General features: G+C 40.8%; 1 protein-coding gene across 1 annotated transcript in view; it reads left to right on the top strand.

The window, feature by feature from the left end:
• The window catches only part of ADAMTS14 (ADAM metallopeptidase with thrombospondin type 1 motif 14), a 98,934-nt gene that overhangs the window by 5,781 nt on the left and 68,446 nt on the right, over positions 1-24,707 (top strand). The window contains exons 3-4 of the mRNA XM_077822848.1: positions 14,920-15,076; positions 20,263-20,459. Coding sequence (XP_077678974.1) covers positions 14,920-15,076; positions 20,263-20,459 — 354 coding nt within the window. The remainder of the gene's footprint in view (positions 1-14,919; positions 15,077-20,262; positions 20,460-24,707) is intronic.

Genomic DNA, 24,707 nt, shown 5'->3' with positions numbered 1-24,707 from the left:
GCAGGAGGTCAGAGGTGTTCCCTCTCTCGCCCCATTCAGTCCTCAGGCTCCCTGCTCAGTCTAATGACAATAGCCTCAATTGTGGAGGTAGCATGTGATGTGGATGCTCCTATACTTCGGGCTTGTCTACCCACAAAAATTGTACTGTTTGAACTACACTGGTATAGTTAAAGTAGTACAATCCCCCCTTGTCTGGATGTAGTTATACTGATATAAAGATGCTTTATACTGGGATAACTGTTCCTGTATGGGAAAGGTAATAAGTTAAACTAGTATAAGTTACCTGTATCATTCTGTATCTGCATCCAAACTAGGGCTTCTACTGGTATAACTATATTGGTAAAAAAAACCACACCCGAACCAAATTAGTTAAATCAGTACAAAATCTGTGTATAGGCCAAGCATAAGAAATGGACGAAAATGGACGAAAATTCATTTCACATTGGCAGGGATTTGTGTATTGTGCTGGAATTTGCAACAAATTCAAAATTTCGGAGCAGCATGGAGAAACCATTTTTGAACGGAAGTCTTTGTATTGAATTAAATATTAAAATAAATTTCAGAAAAGGTCTTTGCTGCATTGAATTCAATAACAAATTGTTTGCGGATGTTTCCCTTGCGTTACAGTTTGCTGCAGAATGCAGTGTGCTGTAGAAGTTGGAGAGGTTTGACATAACGTTTAGGAAGCAGTGGTTGGTGTAGTGATCAAAGCTCTGGTTCACCTGGAGGAAAGGAATGGTGGCTGGTAGGGTAGAATTAAGATTTTAAGAGGAGGACAGCTCTGCTTTGTTAATGGGTAGGCATGCAGAGACTCCCCCGTTCCTGGCTCCTGAGAGTGGAGATCAATGTCTCTTTCCTGTTTGACTTTCAGGAGTTTTTCTTCTGCCTCTTGTCATGGTCCACTGATAGTTATGCTCCTTCTTTTCCCCTTTACCCCTGTAACAGCTTATTCTCTCATTCTTCACATAGTCAATGACCCAGTGAGTAAAACAATTCTCAGCCTTGTCAGAGGTCTATGAATGCCTCTTTCCATTGGCTAATTTACCACATACCACTAATTGGACCCCATGCTTTTGGTAGCCCAAAGACATACTAAACTGTCCAGAAATTTTCTTGTAGTAGATGGATAAAGGGTTTTGTATCTTCAACCATACATTCAAAAATGGTCAGTAAACAGTATTTCTGTAGGACCTGCTGATTTGCAGAGCAGGATTCATTGGATTTTGCTGATTTGCAGAGCGAGATTAGTAGAATTGCAGTATGCTGCTTTTCAGAGCTTCAGTAACCATATACTCCAATGGCTGCAACTCACTTTTCGGTGTCTCCCGTCATCCAAGCTAAATCAATACAAAATGTTAAATCTTTTAAAAAATAAATATGTTGCCTTTCGGTGTTTTCTTTCTTTCTTTATAGCTCAAGTAGAATCATGGGGAAGAAAAGGGCTGCTAATTTTCCCTACATTGCATTTCTTGTTCCTTGCCCCAAGCAGCAAGTTCCTTCCCATCATTAGTCCAAGTACCTGGAATGGGAGTGGGATCTCCAAGTGGGAGAGGAGGGGTCAGAAGGACAGGACCTAAGTGCAGACTGTGATTTCAGGGTGTCAAATGACATTTTTGTCCAAAGTACTATCTAGTTTTGCTCTTCTGCATGCAGGGACAAATCCTCAGCGGGTGTAAATTGTCCTAGCTCCATTCCCTTCACTGGAGCTATGACAATTTACACTAGCTGAGGATCTGGCCCCCATAGTGGACCTATAAGTGAATGGAATAAAAGCTTGGTTTTACTAAATAAAACTCAGAAATTCAGCAGACACTCAGGGAACAGATATGGGCAGAATTTTCAAGGTAATATTTATAGTTGCTTTTCTGATCATAACCACACTGTATTTGCAGATGTGATTAAGCCTAGAAAAGGTGGGTGTGTTGATTTACAAGGTAGGCAGTACGATAATTGGGAAATATAGAAGAATATGTACATAATCACATAGTGGAGCTGTACAAACCTGCCCCTTTAATAGGGGAGAATCTGGCCAAAGAGTTGTTGCATTTCCCTTTGTTATGCACATGTCCTGTAATTGTTAACTTTACTAGCAGTTATCCATGAACTTCAAAAAGAGAGTATAGCTCCTATATTCCAGTATAGCTTGTGTGGGCCACTAAGGGTACATTTACACTGCTATAAAAAACCTGTGGCCCAGAGATTCCGAGCCCAGATCAATTGTCTCTGGATCACGGGGCTCAGTCCATAGGACTGAAAATAGCAATGTAGATGTTGGGCTGGAGCCTGGGCTCTGAGATCCATCATCCTCGCGGGATTTCAGAGCCGGGGCTCCAGCCTGAGCCAGCATGTCTACACTGCAATTGTTAGCTCAACAGCCCAAGCCCCGCAAACCCGAGTCAGCTGACCCAGGCCAGCCGTAGCCATGTTGTGTGCCTTTTATTGCAGTGTAGATGTACCACACAGTGTTGATAAAGTCAAATGAAGAACATGTACAGATAAATTATGTTGTGTCAAAACTGGGAACTGGGACCATGATTATTTAGAAAGTGCTTAAAATTATTGTCCGAAATCCATATTTACACATGTAAATAGGTAGCCTGATTTGATTTCAAAGGTGTTGAGCCCACAGCATCTCCCATTTTTATGCCTAGCTATAGGCACCTGTGTTGGAAAATTTTGTCATGGGTAGCTCCGGTACTTTTGTAATAGGCTGTTGAGTCCTTGTCTTCCATATTCGTTTCAAAGGCGGCCCTGAGTTCAGAAACAGTGAGAGTGGAATAGCTATAATCTTTTGACTTGCCATCACACGTTCCCCTCCAGACACAGTCCTCTGCAGGCTCCTTAGTTTTCTTGGAAGTTAAGGAATCTCATTTTTTTGCAGTGTTTTACTATATATATATATATATACACACACACATGAAAGTGAGCTAAGATTCCAAGTATTTTTATGGGAACAGTAATTAGAGCAACTGAGTATTGCACAGACCCAGATCAGCAGCAGAGCCCTTGTTGGTTTTTCTGCGTGTCTTTGCGTATCTTGCTGTCACGGTGTTTTGTTAATTGCAGAGGTCCTTTGCTGGTGAGGAGAGAGCATATCCTGCTGTTATATGAGACACTGGATTCAGGTGTGAATATGGACTCCCATTTTGGGGAGAAATGCTAAAATAGTATACTTGACCACTAGTTAGTGTGATCAATGCCTGCGTCTTTCATAATTTTCTTTGCTAATAATCAAGGATATTTTTTTAGAAGCAAAGGTTTATTCTCCTTTAAATCACTTCTCTTTCTTCTTTTTGGTGCTGCAGTAACAAGATAATGCTGAATTTGTGACATCACAATCAATTCCAGGGAAACAGACTTGGGGTGAAATCCAGGCCCCATTAAAGGCAATGGGAGTTTTGCCATTTTTTGATGTTTGCCAGTTTTGACGCTTTGAACACAAGATTGTGTCTTCACAGCAGGGACCATTAGAAGAAGAATTTAGGTTGTTGTGCAAATGTATTCATTTATACATCAGTGAGTCTTATTCTCTGTTATCCTGCAACTAGTCATTTACTCTCGGGCAAAGTAAGAGTAAAATGCTACCACATCAGACTGCTAGCATTTTAACAACAGAAAATCAGGTCCCATTGTCTTTAAGAAGCAGCAATAAAAAAAGTGAAGGGATAAATAAATTGCTTTTTGAATCTTTTTTCCCAAGAGTTGTGCACTATGTAAGTTCCTCCACAAGGGGTACTCCTGCTTTCATTGAATATAAAGATTGTTTTGCCATGGATCTCAATAGGAGAAGGGTTGAACCCCAAAATGTAGATGTTGGTCTTTTAGGACTATGCTTGTAATTTCTGGAACATGGGCTTAGTGTTAGGAGGGAGACAGGTCACTTATTTAAAGGTTCATAGGAGGTGTATCTAATTGCTTACTATAGGCCTTATACCAATCTCATTGAGACTGATTTTACCGGGGTGTAACGCTATCACTTGAATGGAGTTACTCCTAATTTGCAGTGGTGTAAGTGAGATCAAAATGAGGCCCTATTTTGGTTGAAGAGCTAATTAGTGGTGTGATTCTCTCCCCTTGACTTTGACCTCTGCAAGACCTAGATTAAAATTCCAATTTAGGGCACAAGTAACAGTTCAGAATAGTCCCTGTTCGTAGACATCACAAAACCATGGCTCATTTTGGCACACTTTTGCACTGTTGGCAATCTCTGGTAAGGAGAGGTCCATAACTAGAACAGGAACGTTATTGCAGGTCAGGATTGATGTGCATAGACAGGGTCGCGTGGAAGCCCAGAACTAAAGCAGTAGGAGATGCTGAAGATCAAGACTGAGGTGTGCTGTCTAAGATTTGCAGGAAAAACTTGCACAGTTCTTGCCTTTACTGTGCCAGGCTCAACCCAGTTCTGTTTTCTAATTTTTCCTGAGCATTAAATCTGCTAAAAAAAAATAGCTACCTAGCTTTCATTTGATTGGTTGCAGGGTCATGGGTTCATTATATAGCCTGTTATTCTTTGTGGAAGATTGAGCAAGTCAAAGGAGGAAGCTGGGAAATTTAGTCTGCAGGGGAGTCACGTTTCTCAGACATAGCTGTGCACTAATTCTGTACATATGGGTCCCATTTCAATAATTCTCTTCACATTTGAAGCTAATCTTTTTGATTCCTGATCATTCAGCTTCAACCAAAGTGCTGTAGGACTAAATTTTACCCTCAGGATAAATGAGCGTCCCACTCACATTGACTTTAATGGAAACGAGGCAAACATATTTGAGGGGAGAATTTGGCTCCCACTTTAAAGTCTGAGGGAAGAACATTTAGACACATCCCACATCACCACTCAGCATGTTCCTGAGTTTGTGACGCAGGACCAACAGGGTAAATAGGGCAGATAGAGACCTCAATTCCCAGTAACTTCATTGAGCAGAACTGTGCTGGATCAAGCCATATTCATTTGCAAGTAATGTACTGGTCTAGAGTTATCCAAGTGGCTAAAAAGGCCTCTAATTTAGTTTCAGTATATTTGTTCCATACTTTGCTGTGTTTTATACAATTTATTCCACATGTAACAATGTATAAAATATACTGGAAGTGTGTTACACTGCTGCCCAGATTATGACATATGGGATCTGTTTAAGGTGCAGAGTACTATGCCATAACATATTCAAAAAGGCTATTAATTTTGTAATATTTTTAATACATTGTCTCATTTGAAACATACCATCTGTGCAATAAATTTTATTATTGAACAGAATTTGGTTTTGAGTAGTGCCTTTCATATTTAGGGAATTGTACACTACTTTCCAATGTGATGGGTCATATACAGAGTTCTCCAGCTAAATGCCACAGCCGTCATGCACTCATGACAACAATTGTCAAACATCAGAACCTGTTTATCAGAGGAGGGAATGTAGGTCAGGGCGACAGGTTTATCCTTTACCCTTTTTAGGGCCAGATTCTGTTGCCCCTTCTTTAATGGAATAGCACCATTGACTTCAGGCAGACTACTCCTGGAGTAAGCACCTACCCAGCATGAGTATAGATATCAGACTCTGGACCTTAGAAATATGTCAAGAGATCAGCTCCCCAGGACAGACAGCTTCTGTGCTTATATACCAGTAATGTGGGCCAACGCAGTTGCCAGCTTAACACAGTGCTGCCTTCTACTGGAACGGACCACAGAAGGGATGAATCCTTACTGATGGGTTTCCAGGTGAAAGAGAGCTCAGTTTAATGTCTAAACTGAAGGAAGGCACCTCTGCTCAGGTATCACTTCTTCTCAGTACTGTTTATCCAGATGAAATGGTAATTTTATATTTTTGTGGGTGTTTGAGCCTCTTTTACCCACTGATTATAGAGGAAACACTAATGGGGGGAGAGATTTACCCTTGGCTCTGTGGGCCATCTCTGAGCCCAACAGTCTGGCTTCCGTTCGGAAGGCTGGCATCTCTCCAGCTCTGTGAATTCCGCTGTCCCTCAGTGTACATTGACAATCAGTGAAGAACTAACATTCCCCCTCCCAAACCCCGCTCATCCTCCAACCTTCTTCCCCAGTACTCTTTGTAAAGATTGAGCCTAGATAGAAATAAGTTTACTGTAATGTTTTAAATATATTTGCTAGTGTTTATGGTGGAATCCTGTCACAAAGACTGATTAGGGCAAGCCCTGCTTTGATAATTATCTTTGACTGAGAACTACAGCCAGCTCCATAAAACAGTGAGTTTCTTAAGTTAGCAACAATATTTCCATCTTGCCAAGACAGATTTAGTTCTAGTTAGTATTTAAAAAATGTACAAGTCAGGTCAATCAGGTTATAATTAGCTCTAATTTGCACCCCTGTAAGTTGTGCCATTTTTACAATGTGATTTGTTTTAACACACACTTGAGGATTGGGCCCTTTGTGATAAAAAGGTTTTCATGCATTTATCATGGAACTACCTCATGATGCCCTAACCATAGCGTTAGGGAGGAGGCTTGTGTGCAGAATGCCCATGTAATCTAAGAATATGAGGAGCAGAGAGAATAACAGACGATGACTGATGCTGACAGGCACCCTCACGCTGCATTTGCAGAGGGTGGGGGAAGAATGGAGCCCCTGTTTTCTGATGTCCACGAGGACAGGTGTGGTACTTAAAATGGTGTGTTACTATTGGATCTCCTGATGTAAGTGGATGGAGTCGAGATGTGGGGGCAAGACCAGAAGTGGTAAACTCATTGCATAACTGATGACCCAATAAACCTCTTGTAAAGATTCAGGCTAAGGATTTTGAACCAGGGTTGTTGCATCTGAGAGCTTTTTGCTGTGTCACTCTAATTCTTACACAGATGAAATATTTAAATAAAGCAATACTCGTTTTAGAATGCGGAAACTTGTACCAAGCGCCTTCCTTCTCTTTCAAGAACCCAAAAGACCACTGTGATTTGTGCTTTTTATTTATTAGAATACTTTGATTATAGATTAAGTGTGCACATTAGTCATTAGTGTTTCACTTGCCTTGCAGTGGGAATTCTGCACGTTGATAAATGGATTGGAAGCTTACACTCAGCATCACTGTAGACTTTACAAATGACTCTGTGTCTCCTGCTGGTAAAAATGCTCCTTTGTAATTTCCTTAGGTAATACTCAATCTACTGCAATTTATATCCCCGTGCCTCCCACAACAGAAGTACGCTAAGGGGGCTATTTATTGTTTTTTCCTCTTTTTTCCAGTGGTAGAAGAACACCAGTATTGCAAAAAGCCAGTGGAATTTTTGTGTACTGAAACTGTTAGTGTTTCTACACTGATATGGGAAGCTCTGAAGTTTGTGATTTTTCAAATTTATAATTAATGAAATCTTCAGTATCTTAAGATGTAATCACCTCCCCCTCTTCACCCTAATTGCTGAAGCTCTAACCCGTACCAGGCGTCTGGCAGTGGTCACAGGCAGCTGGCAGTGGTTGCAGACGTTGGCAGTGATTGCTGAAGCATTGCCTGCTGTCGTCTTGTCCTGGGGCTACCAGGATTTTGTGCCAAGCAATCTCACTTGGCTCTGAGCTGCTTAAACTCTGGAGCTGCTCTGCAGAGAAGATTCCTGAGAGAAACACGTGATTTAGTTCACTGAAATGGTTGGTCCTGGGTCCGTCAGGAGAGGTAAAATTATGACATTAGGCTCCTGTTTTGGTTTGATTTGGGATATGTCACTAGCAGATGTACAGCTGTGACTTAGTTCCAAAAGAAAATTCAAAATCACCCAGGTATATTCAGGCAATAGGATTGCTTGAATTGCTAAACACACCATTGTCTCTTTTCTGAAGGAAAGATGTTCCTGTATGCAACATGACTAACATTCAAACTGCTCAGTGACTACTTGGGGATTCTATCTCTTCTCTTGACTAAGGCTGGATGCTTCAGAACAAGGCAAACTCCCCCGCTATAATGCACTACTAAAAATGTATGACACTATCGTGTATGAAGGTGGGGATTATTTCTTCCTGTTGCCAGTTTAAATTCTAAAACATAAGGATTGAAAGCCCTTGAAGTTTAATTGTTCTTAGTGTAAATTCATAGTGTATTCTCATATAGGACCAGATTTTCAAAAATGAAGCAGCCAAAATTATTGCACTTGTCTAACATATACATGGGAGTCTTCTATGTGCATGCCATAATCAACTATTTATAATGCATTGGCAGCTAAGCATCACAAGCAGTTGATTTACACACATGCATCAAAGATTTGCAAACATAAATTAGGCAAGCACAGTAATTTGGATATGTCTGACTTTGAAAATCTGGCTCACAATGTCTAATCCTCTTTTGAATTTTACTGAGTTATTTGCCTCAATATTGTTCCACAGCAGTTAGCTTCACAGGAATGTAAAAAACCACAGGCGAGTAATTTTTGTCCAAGGCCATCATGGATTTTGTATCTAACTGACAAGAAAATATGACTTTTTTTCGGACCATACATAATTAGCTGTGTGCGCAATTTCAAAACTGCAGAAATGCTCTGGGAACCAGGTACTCCCATATTCTAACCCTATCTCCGCCACTGATTAACTATGTGGCTTTGCTCAAGTCACTAAGGATGAGATTTTAAAGAGACGTAGGCACTTAGGGATTTAGGATCCTAAACACCTAGATCCCTTTTGAAAATGAGAGATAGGCTCCTAAATCAGGTAGGCGTTGCAATACTGAGCACAGCAATGCCTAAATATCTTTAAAAATCTGGGGCTAAATGCCTGATTCAGTGATTTCCTTAAGCACATGCTTAATGTAGTATTCCCATTGACTTCATGGAGTCTCACTGACATCAGTGGAACTACTCATGTGAGTTAAGTGAAGCATATGTGTAAGAGTTCACAGGGTCAGGGCTCAAACCTCTGTGCTTTATTACCCCATCTTTAAAAAATGGAAAATAATAAATACTTACCTTTTATGGATATTGTAAATAGAATTGGTTCAAACACCAACAGAAATTTCACAGAGGTTTCTAAAACTTAAGCAAACCTCTTTTGTTTTTGGAAACTAAACTAAACTAACCTAAAAAATTCAGTGGAATTTGTTTCCTTTTTCAAATCAGCAATTTTTTTAAATTAAGTTTTTCTGTTTTTAAATTGAAAACCTTCAAAATCAAAATGATCTGTTTGGAAATGATTGCATCGTTTGGCTTATCAAAATTGGCAATGGAAAATAAATTTTAAAAAATAAACAAGAAAACTGAAAATGTCAAATGAAAGGTGAAAAATGACAAACTAAATATGATAACCACATCAAAGAATAATTAACGTTACACTTTTTGTCAAAAAAAATCTCAGAAAAACTTTGAAAAAGGAAAACTCAGACTTGTTTTGTGAAAGTTTTCAATTTTGAAAAACAGTCAATTATTGTTATTATTTTTAAATTTTGTTCAAAAATTTTCAACCAATTTAGTTTTGAGCATTATGAAGTGAATTAGCACTTTGTAAATATGAAAAAAATGACAGACAAGAGTATTATTATTTATTAATCAGTACTGTTATTAGTAAGTGGCTAAGGGAAGCAGAAAAGAATTTAGCAAAGCGATGGGTAGGACAGACAAAACATGCGTTCCTTTTGTCAGTTTGTGGCATTTGTAGGAAATGGAAACAGGAGACTAATTTTCATTTGATACTCAACTCTGATACCCCATTCAAGCAACATATCCAGCCTTTTTAAGTACAGGTCCAGAAGGTAGTAAGGCCCAGATCCTCAAATTATTTAGACTCCCAACTCCCACTGATTTCAATAGGAGTTACCTTGTGACTACAACAGCCTCTTATTACAAGGGATGTCCCTTATTTTTTCATCTCTGTACAACAAGATCGGGAGTAGCTGAGTGCTTCAAAAAGCAGCAAGAAGTACCCCGGTGAATGTAGGTGAGTACTGATTGTTATTATTATTATTGATTAATAATATTGGGGGGAGTGGTGGGGCAAGGGTGCCAAGAAAATAGTCCCTTATTTTTGAAATGCAAAGTTGGCAACTCTGTGGTGTTTTGTTCCCTGTATTAGCTAATGAGCTTTCTCCATATCTTGAACACTTGACAATGGTGGGAAAAGATCTTAATACAGTGAAAGAGACAGCTATAGCTAAAATTCAGGGTATGCAATAGCACCTTGTTAAGCACATTCCATTTATAGGACAAAATTGATTTCAGTAGGAGTTAGGCACCTAATTACCTTTGGGGATCTGGGCCTAGGTAACTAAATGTCACTCGTCTGGACTAAGTTTATGGTTGTCCCAGTATGCTGATTCATAGGATTTTTCCCAGGTGATGTGTTGCATAAGGTATTTTATCCATGTTACATTTGTTGCCTTTAAATGTCACCAAGTGTCTTCAAGTATTTTTCAAATTTGGAGAGTTTTTAAAAAGTATAACATCTGTGAGTGCATAATAATGTTGTTAGGAATCTGAAGGAAAAATGGAGTAAGATGGCTTTGCATTTTTTGACAGTGTAATTCTCTGGTGCCATTGTAATTGGGTTTATGAGAACTAGGGTGAAGAGCTGAGATGGTTGGCACCAACAGGACACACAAATTGATGCCCTAGTACTACCCAGAAACGTGGAAGGGCCTGTGATGCTGAAGGTTGCATGATATCTGCAACATACCATATGGCTCTGCAGTTATCACATAGTTATGCAACTATCTCCTGTGTATCCCTTTCACATACGTGTATGTGTATGGCCTAAATTTTCTAGGTAGCGTACTCGTGGTAGACTTACTAGGTAGATCCTAGTTGGTGACCAGTGATTTTGGGTGCTCAAGTGGACATCTTAAAGGGGTCTGGTTTTCAGAAAGTACTGAGCACACACCCTCAGAAAATGAGGTCCCTTTAAGGTGTCTCAGGTTCGGCACCCAGAAACTGAGGCACCCAGAATCACTAGTGACTTTTGAAAATTTAGGCCTACATCTATAAAATAATAGAATCCTCCTGGGATATATCTTCCTTCAAAGAGTGGTACATTTGGGGTCTAACTTGGTTGACTGTCCCCTTAATGAGTGGCTTCAGCACTCCTTGGCCAATAGGACGGTTAGAAAGTCATGAGTTCACACTACATGATCAAACAGGCGGAGCTGGCTTGCAAAGGTGAGAAGCCCATGTCCAAACATAGCCTTCTTCAATAATAGCGTAGGGAGTACAGGAGACTATAGGGAAGGCAAAGATCTCTGTGTTAAATGTTCTATTTTTAAAGTAGTGAAGTAAGGAAAAGCCCAAGAAACGATACTTGTGTAACAGGTGGGTTGTGTCATTAAATCAATCCTATATAATGTTGAATGGTCAGTGGATGTTTCCATGAGCAGTAAACTACTGCTGTGGTCCTGTTCCACTTTGGAAAGCACAATTTTCATAGCCAGGAAGAATATTTAAAGTTTTAATAATAAGATTCAAGACTGTTAAGGCATTTTGGTTCAGAGGATTGTAATATGCAAATAGATTAAGGAGTGGAGGTGGAGAATAGTAAGAGTTGAAGGAAGGAGAAAGGAAAGGAGTTGTGGGGAACAAAGAGATGTGAAAAGGAGGAGAGAAGAAGAGGAGAATAATGACTGGCTGACAACACTGATTCTACCATCCCACTTGTTAACAATAAGATGTTCAGTGGGAGGAAGACAATGAATGGAAAACATTTAGATGCTATGCTGATGGAAGCTAAAGAAAAGCCCAAGGAATCCAGGTAGAAAGCTACCTCTGTCAGAACTGCACCACCCAATGATGAGCTAGCTTCTCATAAGATTACATCACAGGGGGAGAGCAGAACAGAAAAGGGGAATCTGAAGAGAAGGAAGAAAAAAGGCAGGTGTAGAGGAAAGGAGGGATTGGAGTCAGAGCAGCATTGATCAAGTCTATCCTGGGCTGTGCCACCAACTAGTAACGGAGTCTGCAGTTGTAATCAAGCTAATCGGAGCTATGGGAAGCAGCCAGAAAGAAGACCTTCATAAGGCTATAGTAAAATGGGAAGGGCCTGAGAAATGGTATTTTAGGCCATTGTTACGATCCTAGAACAACTAAATATACCTATTTTCCCTGGGAAAAACTTGTTTCCAAAAGCATTAAGCAGCTAACAAAACTGAAGTGGGGCAGGAAATTTGGTGGAGTACAAGCAAGTCAGGTTGGCTAATGCCATGATGAATACAACTGTACACAAATATGAAGGGAATCAAATGACACAGGCAGCTTAGAAGGGCCCCTGATTTGTCTTTCCTATCCCTTCTAAATATGTCTCCCAAGTCCAGTCATTTGTTTGTACTTCTTGTAAAACACAGTGCTTTTCAATGCACTTAAAAAAATTTCCAGTAGCCTAGTACTGATGTGTAATCCAGTATGTACAGCCCCAGCGCTCATAGGCAATATTATAGAAACAAACCAGCATGGTACTCACAGGCATTCATAAAATAATAAGCCAGTGTGGACAGCCCATCATTCATGGGCAAGCCTGCAGGAACAAATTAGCATACATGTGCATGATGGAGGCCAACAACTTTCATAACATGACAGTGTTCAGTTTCAAACTCCTGAAGGAGCCTGTTGATTAATAATGAGGGGAAAAAACTTTTAAAACCGTGAAAGATATTTAGTCCTGCCGCTGAGTCTCCAAGGGCACTGTGATGTGTGTGTTGTGAAAGAACTTGCTTTTTGGATGCTGGATGAAGTAAAAGTGATATGATGTAAGGACTTGGTGACCGCTAGACCCTTGTACTTGTTTTTGCTAAAACTAGACATCCCTCAGTGTGTGATTTCCTTTTGATTGCCTAAGGTCCTAGCCAGCTGGAGTTTCAGTGCATAACTGATTTGGTCAATTTCAAGGTAAATGTAATGGAAGCTTAATGCTAATTAAGAACAGGTGGTTGCCAGAAAACATTTCTAATAACATTTGTTAGTTCATACATCTTTTCCTTGTCTGGGAGGTATTACTAGTCATAATACTTTGTATTTATAAAGTCAATTTTCATTCAATGTTCTCAAAAGGCTTCATGGCCAAGGATGATGATCCTCTTGTAGCTGTGAGTGGAGTTAATATGTTTGGTAGAATGGCTGATTTCCCTCTCTGTCCTCACCATCTCCTCTTTGGGGAGGGCCCTGGAGGGTTGCTAGAGTTTGAAAGCAGGGTTGCATGATAGATGATGGATCCCAGGGTGTGGATGAGTTAAATAGAAACACTTGTAACTGATCAAAAGAAAAGGGATTTTGTAACCGTATAAGGAGCTTAGTTTGAAATTGTTTTTTCATTCATTCCTCTTTTCCATCAAGAAGGGGAAGTTGAGGGACCTTTTATTACAGCCGGTGGTCAAGAGTCAAAGGAAATTAAACAGCTAAAAGATGCCCACTCAGTCTATCTTTGCTGATAGATTGTCAATCAGTTTTGCAAAACAAATTTGATTTGAATAGATACCTCTCTTGAGTCTCCCAAAGAAAATACTGCTACTTGGACTGATGGAAGGGTTGCAAAAGAAGGCCCTTTGTGGAAAGTGATGAGTTATTCCATGTTACTGTAAGGGGAATAGTGGGGTATGGAAAACAAAGGGAAATTATTATTTGTATTGCAGTGGCACCTAAGGGCACCAGTCAAGGATTGGGGGTGCATTATACTAGGCACCCTACAGACACATAGTAGGGCAGTCCCTGCCCCAAAGAACTTGCGATTTAGGTTATGACAAGATGCAAAACGTGAATGATACAAGGATGCTGTCCAAGACAAGACAGCAGTAATGTGAGTACGTCATTGTACGATAGGAAGAGGGCTGAACTAATCAGCTGTATTGTAGACATGACAGTAAAGGTACTTTTAAGGAGATATTTGAAGGAGGATAAGGTAGAGGCTTTGTGGATCTTTTCAGAGTGTTTTTCCCACTCATAAGGCGTGGCATCGGAGGAAACATGGAGGTGTTTGAGAAAGCAACATACTGGCAGATGACAAAGGCTAGTATGTTGGTAAAGAACAGGTGGAAGTTGACATTATGGTAAAATGCATCAAATGGATAGGGCAGGGCTTAATTGTAAAGGGCTACAGATGGAGATAGCAAGCTTGTGGTGGAGAAGGGGGAGTCAATGGAGGATACAAGGAGGGGAAATCTGCCCCATTGGGGCTGAAATGGGAATTTCTGCACAGTTTTGAGTGAATAACTAAATATTGCAAAAGTGTTTAAAATGCTTTTGAGAAGTGTCTAAAGGGATCTAAGGCAGTATCATAAGGATTATTCCAATCTTTAGGGGTTAGTATGTGGGTATTGTTTTTGTAAATTATCATGGAACATAAGACAGTGTTTTGGAGTAGAAACAGCTGAACATGTCACTAACGTTCTGTCTTTGTTGATGTGCATTTTATTTTATTTTATAGCGCACACAGGTGTACTAGGCTCTTCAGAGAAAATTCACGGAAGACAGGTCCCAGCTCTAAAGAGCTTATGCCATAAGGGACCGAAACTGCCACACTCCTGGTTGAGTAGTACCTTTCTGTGCAAGTAGTTGCATCAGTTAATTTCCAAATTCTATGGATATTGGCAAAAATGTCTCTGGCAATAACGTGAGGTCTGAGAAGGGTGGGCTAATGAATGTGCAAGTGTGTCTCTTCCAATTTAAGGTCATAAGTAAAGTGAATTTGCTGACTTCAGATTATCCTGATTTCCATCACCAGCTGTCATTGTCGGTAGTTTATTGATTAAATACAGTATCCAAGTTTACTCTAGGAGTTGGCTGTTGAACATGAGACTTTTATATTTTCTTCCTTTCTCTTTTTTTGCAGCGAGCAGTGATGCTCTAGTGTTAAAGAGTTTAATGCAAATTGCCTTTGTCCACACTGTTATGGGGGTGGTCTTGTACTCTGGTGTTCCTTTTCACTCCATGTTCCCTTTAATGCACTCTTTTAGCAGTACTGTGAATGTATATGTATTTTCTTTCCTTTTCCCATTTTTGTTTTGTGCATTCTAGGCTGGCCTGATTCGGACGGACAGTAGTGAGTTTTTCATTGAGCCTTTGGAGAAGGGGCAGCAGGAGAAGGAAGAGAATGGGAGGGCACATGTGGTCTACCGCAGATCCGCTGTCAGACAGGAAAGAGCAGAATCACACAAGGATCTTCATAATGAAGGTAGGACTGTGTGTGTGAGTGCGTGAGTTTACTACATGCTGCATGCACATGCTTCATTAGCTCTGGCTGAGCTGCGCTAGGGCACGAAATCCGATTGATGAGGGGTGCTTTCAGCAACCTTTTTGTTTCCCTGAACCAGGTGTATATTTGTTCATGGTGCTTCTTAGAGTACCTGGGCTGCTCTAGATTGTGCTTGGCTACCCACAGCTCCCAGGGAGCTTTTTGGTAGTTGGCAATCACTGCTAGCCACGCTGTTTGCTCAGCCATGATACCTGTGCTGGGAAGTGGGAGGAATCCTGGTGAAAATCCTTTGGAGCTCTGTTAAGCTTAATGGCTTCTTTATGCCCTAAAGCACCAGAGAATTTGGCAGCTAGAGTTTCCTAAATCCAGTGAAAGTACCTCGGGATGAATCGGCTCCATAATTTTGTTCCAATGAATGGAAATGATTTGTGTTTTATCTGTAGAAAAATAAAAATGCAGGTGACTGGGTGCAGAGAAAACCCCAAGTCTCCTCTCCCTGGATAAATATTGAAATGGAGAAGTCTGCTGTCACTGAGTTCATTTATTCTCTTCAGTATCATAAGGCATGTTTTTGAATTCCGTACTGGTTTCAGTGCAATTAAAGATCTTGTTCTTGGTCATAATACTGTAAGGATGCCTTCATGGGAAGGCCAGTTTTAAGAAACCAGTAATGATAATAGTAATACTTTGCATTTCTATAACACCTTCCACCTGAAACTCTCAAAGTGCTTCATGAACAGTAACTGATTAAGCCTCACAGTACTCCTGTAAAGTAGGTTTTGTTACAAAGGCAGTTAAGTGACTTTCTCAAGGACACATTGTCAGAGATGGGATTAGAAATCAGGTCTTCTGATGTCCAGTCTTTGTTCTAAGCACTACTCCCCCTGGATCTCTCTTTCTCAGTGTGTCAGAGGGAGCTGGTGTCTAGGGATAACAAAGCTTATCTGGTTGATGGGTGTAATCAGTCTCACTTTCATCTAGTTATATTTGAAAAACTGGTGAGAGCTCCCTGTAACTGCCTGGAGCCCAGACTAGATCACTCTAGCCTCCAATATCCATAGATCACCATTTGCCCTCAGGGAGAGTCATCATTTCCAGGGTGTGGGGAACTAAGGACCATGAGCATTTCCCGTCCATGCTTTGCTGTGGAGAAAGGGGTGAAGGGCTAGGGAATCAGGAGGGGGGAGTCAGCTTTGTTCAATCGATTTTGAGATGCCCCCATCCAATGTTTCTGCACCTGCTTTTCTAGAACCTTAAGTGTCATGACAATATATGTAAATGATGCTGTCTAGTTCATAGGCCTACATCATGCCTGTTTAATTTTTTTCCTACTATTTACTTAGAGGGTGTCTGTCTTTATGATTTAACTTTTCACAGAGAAGTCTGCTCTTTTTCCTTAAAAAAAAAAAATAAGAGTGAGAAAAAAAGAGAAACAAATAATCAGTGCCAGCAGCCCAGCCACATCTGAGAAACCCTACAGTAACAAGCCAGCCTGGGCAAATGTGTTGGAGGAAACAGAATTGTCAGAAAGGAGCCAGTTTCAGTTTTAACTCCCCCAAATGGATTGTTATCAACAACAGTGAACAAAAAAAAGTCTTAAAAATGATGAAAAATCGCTTGAGTGATCACTTAAACAGAGGCAACTATCTTCTTGGCAGATTTACATTCAGCATTGATGAGTGTTTGGGGGTCCAATGAGAGTTAATACCTTAGGCTTTGAAGTGAGGCTAAGGTACTAGTTAGGTTTAGTGTTTTCTGTAGGCTTTTCCTTTAAGTAAAATAATTGGATGGTTTGGTCTGTTGTACCGAGAATCCATAATTGCAACATTTGGAACTGAGTTCTGATTCAAATTTCAAATTTTTCTCCCCCTTCCCTCCTAGCAGCAACAGGAAAAGGTGAGATTTATCTTTAAAATAAATTGATTTTGCTGTCAGCCACTTGTTCCCCTAGCACTGACATAAAGAGACGAGGCGAAGAAGAAAGGAGAAAATAGACAATCTCACATGTTATGAGCTAAAGCACCAGGGCAAAATGGAGTTGGGATAAGGGTGAATTGAAGTTAAAATGGCTGTAATGGTTTGTAATTTTTCAACTTTTTTGATTTGAAGACAGATGTGTAGATTGTTTTAATTGAATATACTTAGTGAAAGTAGGTGTTGATTTTTTCTGGATGTAAATAACAATCCCTAAATCTTCCTTTTCTTGAACTTTTGTCCTGTGTCTTGTCTTCTGCGTGTTTGTCTTCTCTTTTTTAGATTGTTAGGTCTTTTGGGCATGAGGTGTGACTTATTTATAGCCCTGAGGCTGTAAACACTTGAGCATGTGCTTAACTTGACACACATGAATAGTCCTGCTGACTTCTTTACTTGCATGCATAAGGTTAAGTGCATGGAGAAGTGTTTTTAGGATCAGGACCACAGTTTGTAAAGCACTGACACTTTGTATATGTTTGAGTAAGAATTAACTTTCTTTAGCATTGTTTCCTTCTTGTAACATTGTACTCATTTCCACAGCTACAAGTTGTGTTGTTGCAAACACAGCATGGAACGGAGGCAGGAGCAAATAAATCTTAACAAAGAAAAGATTCTATTAGCAAGCCTATGTACTTCAGTAGTAAAGAAGGAGGTGAAGAGAGACACCAAAAATGCAGCATGTTTTGGGAGCAGAATTACCTCTGAAGAGAATGGGATTTTAAAAGTCTCCCATGTGATGTCAGCTGCCCTTTAAGATTAAGTATAGCTGATAAAAAAAATTTGCAAATGGTCATGAAGCAATAGGGGCAAAGAAAAGGTGATGAATGACTTATAGGGACTGTTGGTTGGAGGTGGAGCCTTTCATGTTTGTTACTAGTTCTTGTTTAGAGGAGGCTGGAGGATTGGAGTGCTCAGGTGATGATGATGCCATCCAGAAATCACTGTTTCCTGTGTGGATCCAATTGGTCTGATTCTGTTACCCTGCATCTTGTCTCATCATTTACACTACTGTAAAGTGGATGTAAATCACTACCCCATTAGAATGGTAAGTAAGTTACCCCCACTTTGCACGAGTAATAGTGCAGGGTACAGAGGAAAGGGGAATCAGGCCCTGCAAGTCACCATCACTTGTTGGCTATGTGGTGGGTAATCAGAGCTGCCTTGAGGCACCTTTCATGAGCACTAAATTCACTTTAAAAAGAAAGGCTTTACCATAGGAAGAGTGAATACATCACCTGAGGCAAAGCCCCCTGGCTGTGTTTTCTTACTTGCGTTCTTGTTGGGTCTTTCCCATCTGTCTGCACATTCTATGCTGTGACCAGGCCCCTGGCCAATGAGGACATCATGTAAGAGTGGATCGACAACTCTGGCGCAAATGTGTGATGTGTCTGTCAAAGCTTGCTCTGTAGAAAGGAGAGAGGGTAAAAATAGAGAAGGAATTTCTTGAAACATTGTAACTGGCTAAGTTATTTTAAAGGTGGTAGGATGGAGGTTTGGGGCCAAAGTCTGAGTTGTGGTGAGAGCTTAGCTTTTTGCTTTGCTATATTTAATGTTCTTGATCAATGTTAAACACAGTTTCACAGCTTGAGCCTCACAGTCTTCATCCGTCTGCTTGAAAACGAACCCCTCATTGGCAAATACAGAAATTCCTGCAAGATGTGCTGTGCGGAGGTCCGAGCTCTTACACCAGAAGAGAGATGCTTTATGTGACTCACTGTTTGGAGCAATGGAATTCTCTTAATGTCATGCAGCTTTATTTAACTAGATGACATGCTCCCAATAGGGCACAATTATCAAAGAATCACGTGGCTATCAAGAGGCCTGGGGGTGGAGAGGTTTCCCAGCTGCCCCTATAAGTTGTTGTCTTCAGAGAACGCTTATAACTCATTTTGGGGACACTTACTCAGATTTTTGGCTTGGGTGGTGAATTTAGGTTGAATTCAGTGAGGAGTGGGATTGATAATGTTCCTGCTTCCCATGCTGTTAGTATCCTTGGACGTCATCTCCCTTTGATGTCTAATCTTGTACCTTTCACCACTATGATAGTCACTTTTAAAATAAAACATGCTCCAAGTCCTTAACTCATCCTTTCTGGTGTTGGCAATGCCTGCTCTCAGTGGCCACTAAGAGGTGCTGCTTCCAGAAATGACATCTGATGGATTTTGGCCCAGCTCCTCAAAGGTATTTAGCTGCCTGTTTCCAATGCCTTTGTGGGTCTGGGCCTTAACTTTCTGTTTCCTTTTGTCTCCCTTTGATCACTCTTCCCATCCCCTTTCGCTTTCCTGCATTCTCCTGTCTATCTTGCTGGTCTATGGTCCTTCTTATGTGTATTGTACAACTCCTAGCACAATGGGGCCCCAATCCTGGATACAAACCCTGAACAGTTATAGTGAAAGTAAAGGTGCATTCTTATTGCTGTCATTAGAGATTTTAAGCAAGACAGTAGCCAAAAAATGTTCAGAATGGTGGACTTGCTGTTTTTCCTGTCAGGGAGATGATAACATTTCACTGCAGAAATAAAAAGCATCTGAAATAGCCACTTGTTCCATGGTTATTGGCAGAGGCGCGGAGAGGGTAGGCACAGCGTGGGGTCTCAAGGTGTATGCAGACGTGGGGAGTGACCTTTCTTTTGGCACCCAGGATGAGGAGTCCTTTGGGCTTGGAGATGTCGTGACTGCCAGAGAAAGCTGACATTAGAAACGGCTGGTTCTGGGCCTTGGAGCTAAAACTGCATTCCAGTTCCCCAGTGAATAAAAACTGGAGCACACATGCACCTTCTCCTTAAATGGAATAAAAGACCAGACACTGTAGCTCTGTTGCTAAACAGCCACCAGGCACGTCTTTATTCCTCATGCTGACAAAACCGTGTTTTCCCTTCCAGAACCTTCAGGAGGAGGGGCAGGGAACTGGAACAAACACAGGGCTCTCTGTCCACAGACTCCTCCCCTATAGTCAATATACTGGCAGCTTCTCCTTCACTGGGCACTGCAGGGCTGGGGGTAGAGGGGCATGAATCAATACAGGGAGCAGGCAGGTATTTTATAGGCATTCATACAGACAGATGACACATGCATATAAGAAAATAGACAAGTAACTGTATTAGAGCCAGGAAACATTGTTAAAGCCACGTTGTTCTGCATGCAGCAGCCTTGAAATCTCTCACCATTTCCTCTTTCCTCTCACCCCTACAGTTCCAAGCTTCAGTGTGGGTGAGCTCCCAAACTCACTGGACCTGATTGAAGACCGGCTTGGTGAAGTGGACCGGAAGAGACGCCACGCCAAGAAGGATGACTACAACATTGAGGTCTTGCTGGCAGTGGACGATTCAGTTGTGCGGTTCCATGGGAAGGAACACGTCCAGAATTATGTCCTCACACTCATGAACATAGTGAGGTTTTCTTTTCTTTTGTTGTTTATAAAGCACTGCTCCTAGAAGTGATGTGGGAGGTTGTGGAGATTGAGTGGATGCAAATAGAAATTGGTAGTGATAATTACTATGCAAAGCATTGCTTTTTTTACATATGCAGTGTGTATGATTTCATATAGTGGCAATTCTATAGCCAGTTTATTCACTAGCAGTTTGGCTGAGTTCTGAATAACAATAAGTCAAGTAATCCAGGTATATTTCGGGGTGCCTTTGGAAGAGAGATGGATTTGCCTGATGAAGGCTGTTGGTTCTCCTTTCTGGACTTCGAAGAGGAATTTTCACACTGGGGTCAGACAGGAGGCAGAAGGGGCCTGTGTACAAAAGACAGTTTTATTTTTAGTGTAATTTCCCCCTCTTTCTTGGATATTTGGATCAGAGTTGAGGGTGCCCTCCTAGTTTGGTCCTGTAGTGAAGCCCTTACCCTCTGTTTTGCCATCACAGTCTTCTGACACAAAACTTATTGTGATGTCCCAAATCTATTGTTCTGAAAAATAAGCCTTGAGAAGGGTTGTCTTTAACAGTTAACAAATATAGTAGTTGAAATGATGAAAAGTGGATATGCGGTACAAATGGTTTTCTACTCATCTCTGTGACTGTCTCAGCCACGGCAAAATGACATACTACTGGGGCATGGATCAGTGTTCATGTCGCACTCCCTGTCAGTACCCAGCCTGGGCCGGGGAAGCCATAGATTCAACCAGCAGACCAAACTCAGTGATGAATCCTGGTCACGTTCCAGCTGTGGCATGTTGCACGTATGCTAAAAAGACTGTTTAGTGTCCTCCATAATATTACTGGTCTGTATTGGTTGGTGGTGGATTTTTTATTTCATCGAACCCAGTTGTGCTATTGCACCATCAAGCTGTATGTGCATTGTTACTGCAGAGTGTCTCAAAACGGCTTCCTAATCTGTGCCTCTTTTGTTCCTGGGAGTCCCAAGAAGGGGAAGTAGGCAGTGTTTGTTGCTATCTGGCTGGTGTTTAAGTGGCTCACTCAGTTGTTTTATTTAAGGGGTGAAAATTTTTTCTTCTCTTCCCCATATGTGAGCCTAGATCTGGAAGACAGCTTCGGAGCTGCAGTATATGAGAGAGGGAGCTAAGCAAGCCTGTTAAATACCATCAGCAGTAAAAGAGGGAAAGGGATGGAGTGCAGATAAGGCATAGTTATGGGAGAGAACTCAAGTGAACTGTCCCTTTGCTGCAGTAGTTCCCAACCTTTCCTCTGCCACGGCACGTCGTGATACCTTTAATTATTTTGAGGCACACCGCGATATTGTCTCCAAATGAACCCACCCTCTTATCGCCTTGGTTTAAGTTGTTTACCACCCTTGCCATTCACAGTGTGTACAGTACAGTTAATGATGTTAATAATAATTAACAAATAATACAAAAGTTGTACCAATCAAGAGACATCAACTAATGATATTATGTATCAAGACTTGCGGTATTACCTTTTCATCTTTGATCCACTTCTTCTTTTGTATGGCTTTGGAAGTGAGCAACATCAAAAGCCAAACTCCAGAGATTGCAAGTCTCGCATTCCACCTGACAGAATGGAACTCTGAAATGCTCCCCTGATTTCGATGCACACTGTGATTCACAGTCTGTGATGAATGACAACAAATTATATACGAAAATTAAAAATAAATAATGAAAAACTTTGAACGAGACACCTGAGCTTGTCTTGAGGCGCAGAGTCATTTAACCCTGGGAGGAAATGTTATCAGTGCCACTTGGAGCTCGTGCTTCACTGAGCTCAACTGCTCTCTTTGGTTGTTCTTGATGTAAGTCAGGCTTGAAAAACATAACTTGCACAGGTTGAAAAAGGCAACAGAATGGAGATACTATGGTCAGAGATTACAAGATATTCACCTCCCACCTTCAACCAGAAAGAGTCCCAGGGCGTATCATCAAGCTTTGTTTTCAAAATGTGGTCCTTCCTTAATTCAGCAAGCTGACCTTGAGCTGTTATGATAACATTCTTAGCACTTTGCATTGCAGAGGAACTGTAAGGATCTCAGACCAGTCAAAACTTCTCTATTAATTGAAGGAAAATATGAACTGAATTTTAATTCCAAACTTTCCAAATGACATTGACCAAAATAGTGCCAGCAGGATCTGCTGCATTTGCCAAGGGGAACACTTCTATTGTTCCTCTGAAACCTGTCATTGTTCCTTTTGCTACTTTTTCATGCCAGAGGGCCAACTTAGACCTAAACGCATGCAGTTTATCCATGTTGGAGGGAAGATGCTCATATCTACCTACATTTTCCTGTTCAGCTCATTGAGGTGGCAGAATACATCAGCCAGCTAGGCAAGCTTTGCACACCATGGCACATAAGCGATCAAGTCCATGTACCATGATTTCTCCGAAGTTAGGACCATTATGATCTCCTCTCTCAGCTCAGACAAGCGTGAGAGAACTTTTCCATGGGAAAGCCAGTGTACTTCAGTGTAGAAAAGTAAACTCTGATACTCTGTTTCTGTTTCCTTACACAGCAAGGAGAAAATGCATGATATTAAGGCCTGCAGTTTTATGAAGTTCATTATTTTTACTGCTCCATCTAAAACTGAAGACAGTTCTTCTGGCAGTGTTTTGGTGACGAGTGCTTCATGGTGCAGGAAACAGTGCGTCATCAACACATCTGGGTTTTGTTCCCTGACCTTGCTTACAAACCCCTTCACTTTGCCAGTCATGCAGGTTGCCCCGCTGGAGCAAACACTGATAAAATTTTTCCAGTGAAGTTCTCCTTCATCAAGGTAGGCTGTTATCACGCTGAATGTATCCTCTCCAGTCATGTGACCTGGCAGTTCTTTGCAAAATAAATTTTTTTTTTTATACTATCTCTGTCAACGTACCTTACGTTAGCCAAGAGTTGAGCATGGCCACTGATACCTGTTGATTCGTCAAGCTGCAATGCAAATTTTCCACTTGTATTTTTCTTCGAACACCATCTCAATATCACCTGATGGCATCAATGCGGCGACTTACATTGTTATCTGAAAGGGGAACTTTTTCCATTTCCTTGACTGCATGTGCACCTAACATTACTCTCACAATTTCTTTGCATGCTGGTAAAATTAATGTCTCTGTGATTGTATGTGGCTTTTTGGCCTTTGCTACAAGCTTAGCAGCCACGTAGCTTGCTTCCAGTGCTTTGTCAGAAACAGTTGCATAGTCTATCATCAGTCGTGCTTGCTTCTCATTCTGGTCCCTCAAATGTGTAAAACAAAGTATGTCCTTCTTGGCAAGAGATGAATGTTTGCTTGTAAGGTGTCATTTTAACTTATTTGTCCCCGTGGCTTTGTTTGAGAGTTTCTCCCTGCATATGAGACAATGTGGAAGAGTGCAAGGTGGTTCCCTATATTGAGGTTCGCTCTCGCAGAAGTGTTGGTTCAACACTTTCACTTTCTTAGTTTTAGGTTCAGCTTTATCACGGCAAGTAGATGTGAAATTGCTAAAATCTTTTTTCTTTAAATATTTGTCCATTTTGGGGTCATAAATTCAAAATTCACCACTGTAACTTTTGAGCTTTGTAAGATTTGAAAAATGCATTCGCCTCCCGTTACGTCAGGTTCATATAAGCATAGCGTAATGTGGCATATATCATAGGCCACTGTAAATTTTGTCTCATGAGTATTTATGAGCCAATCCAGAATGAGGCTAGTAGGGTTAAAATCAAAACCACCATAGCGGCTAATGGTAGATTGCGACCTGTCTTTTGTGCCAGAATTAACATTTTCAACAGTGGAAACTAACATTAAAGCTAAATATAAGAATTCTGGACAAATGCATGCTCAGTGGAAAAAGTGATACGTACTTGAGAATAATAATTTGGGATGACAAACAATTAATAATTAGTCATTTCTTCTCATTCCCAAAATAGTCTTCCCAAGTGTGTGTAACTTTCTCCACCATTTTAAAATGCAATGTAATTAATTATCATGCAATCCCAGGTCCGGCTCATTCTGGCTTTTACCTCGAGTCAAATATAAATATAAAACTTAGGCTTGACTTACATGTTTTTTTGTGTGCATCATCATCAAAGGCTCATTGCAGTGCATTGCATTCATGAGGGCATGTCATCTTTGTTTACTGTTTGTCCCTCTTAACCTCACTTTGGGGAATGGAACGTGATGCATGCATAATATTTGAAAGGGGCCTTGTCCCGCAGAGGAAAAGTACAGAATGCGATCTGGCTCCGACACC

This window comes from Eretmochelys imbricata, chromosome 7 (assembly GCF_965152235.1).
Source record: "Eretmochelys imbricata isolate rEreImb1 chromosome 7, rEreImb1.hap1, whole genome shotgun sequence".
In the NCBI taxonomy this organism is placed as follows: Eukaryota; Metazoa; Chordata; order Testudines; family Cheloniidae; genus Eretmochelys; species Eretmochelys imbricata.
Note: the sequence above shows the minus strand (reverse complement) of the source record. Positions and strands in the feature narration are given on the sequence as shown.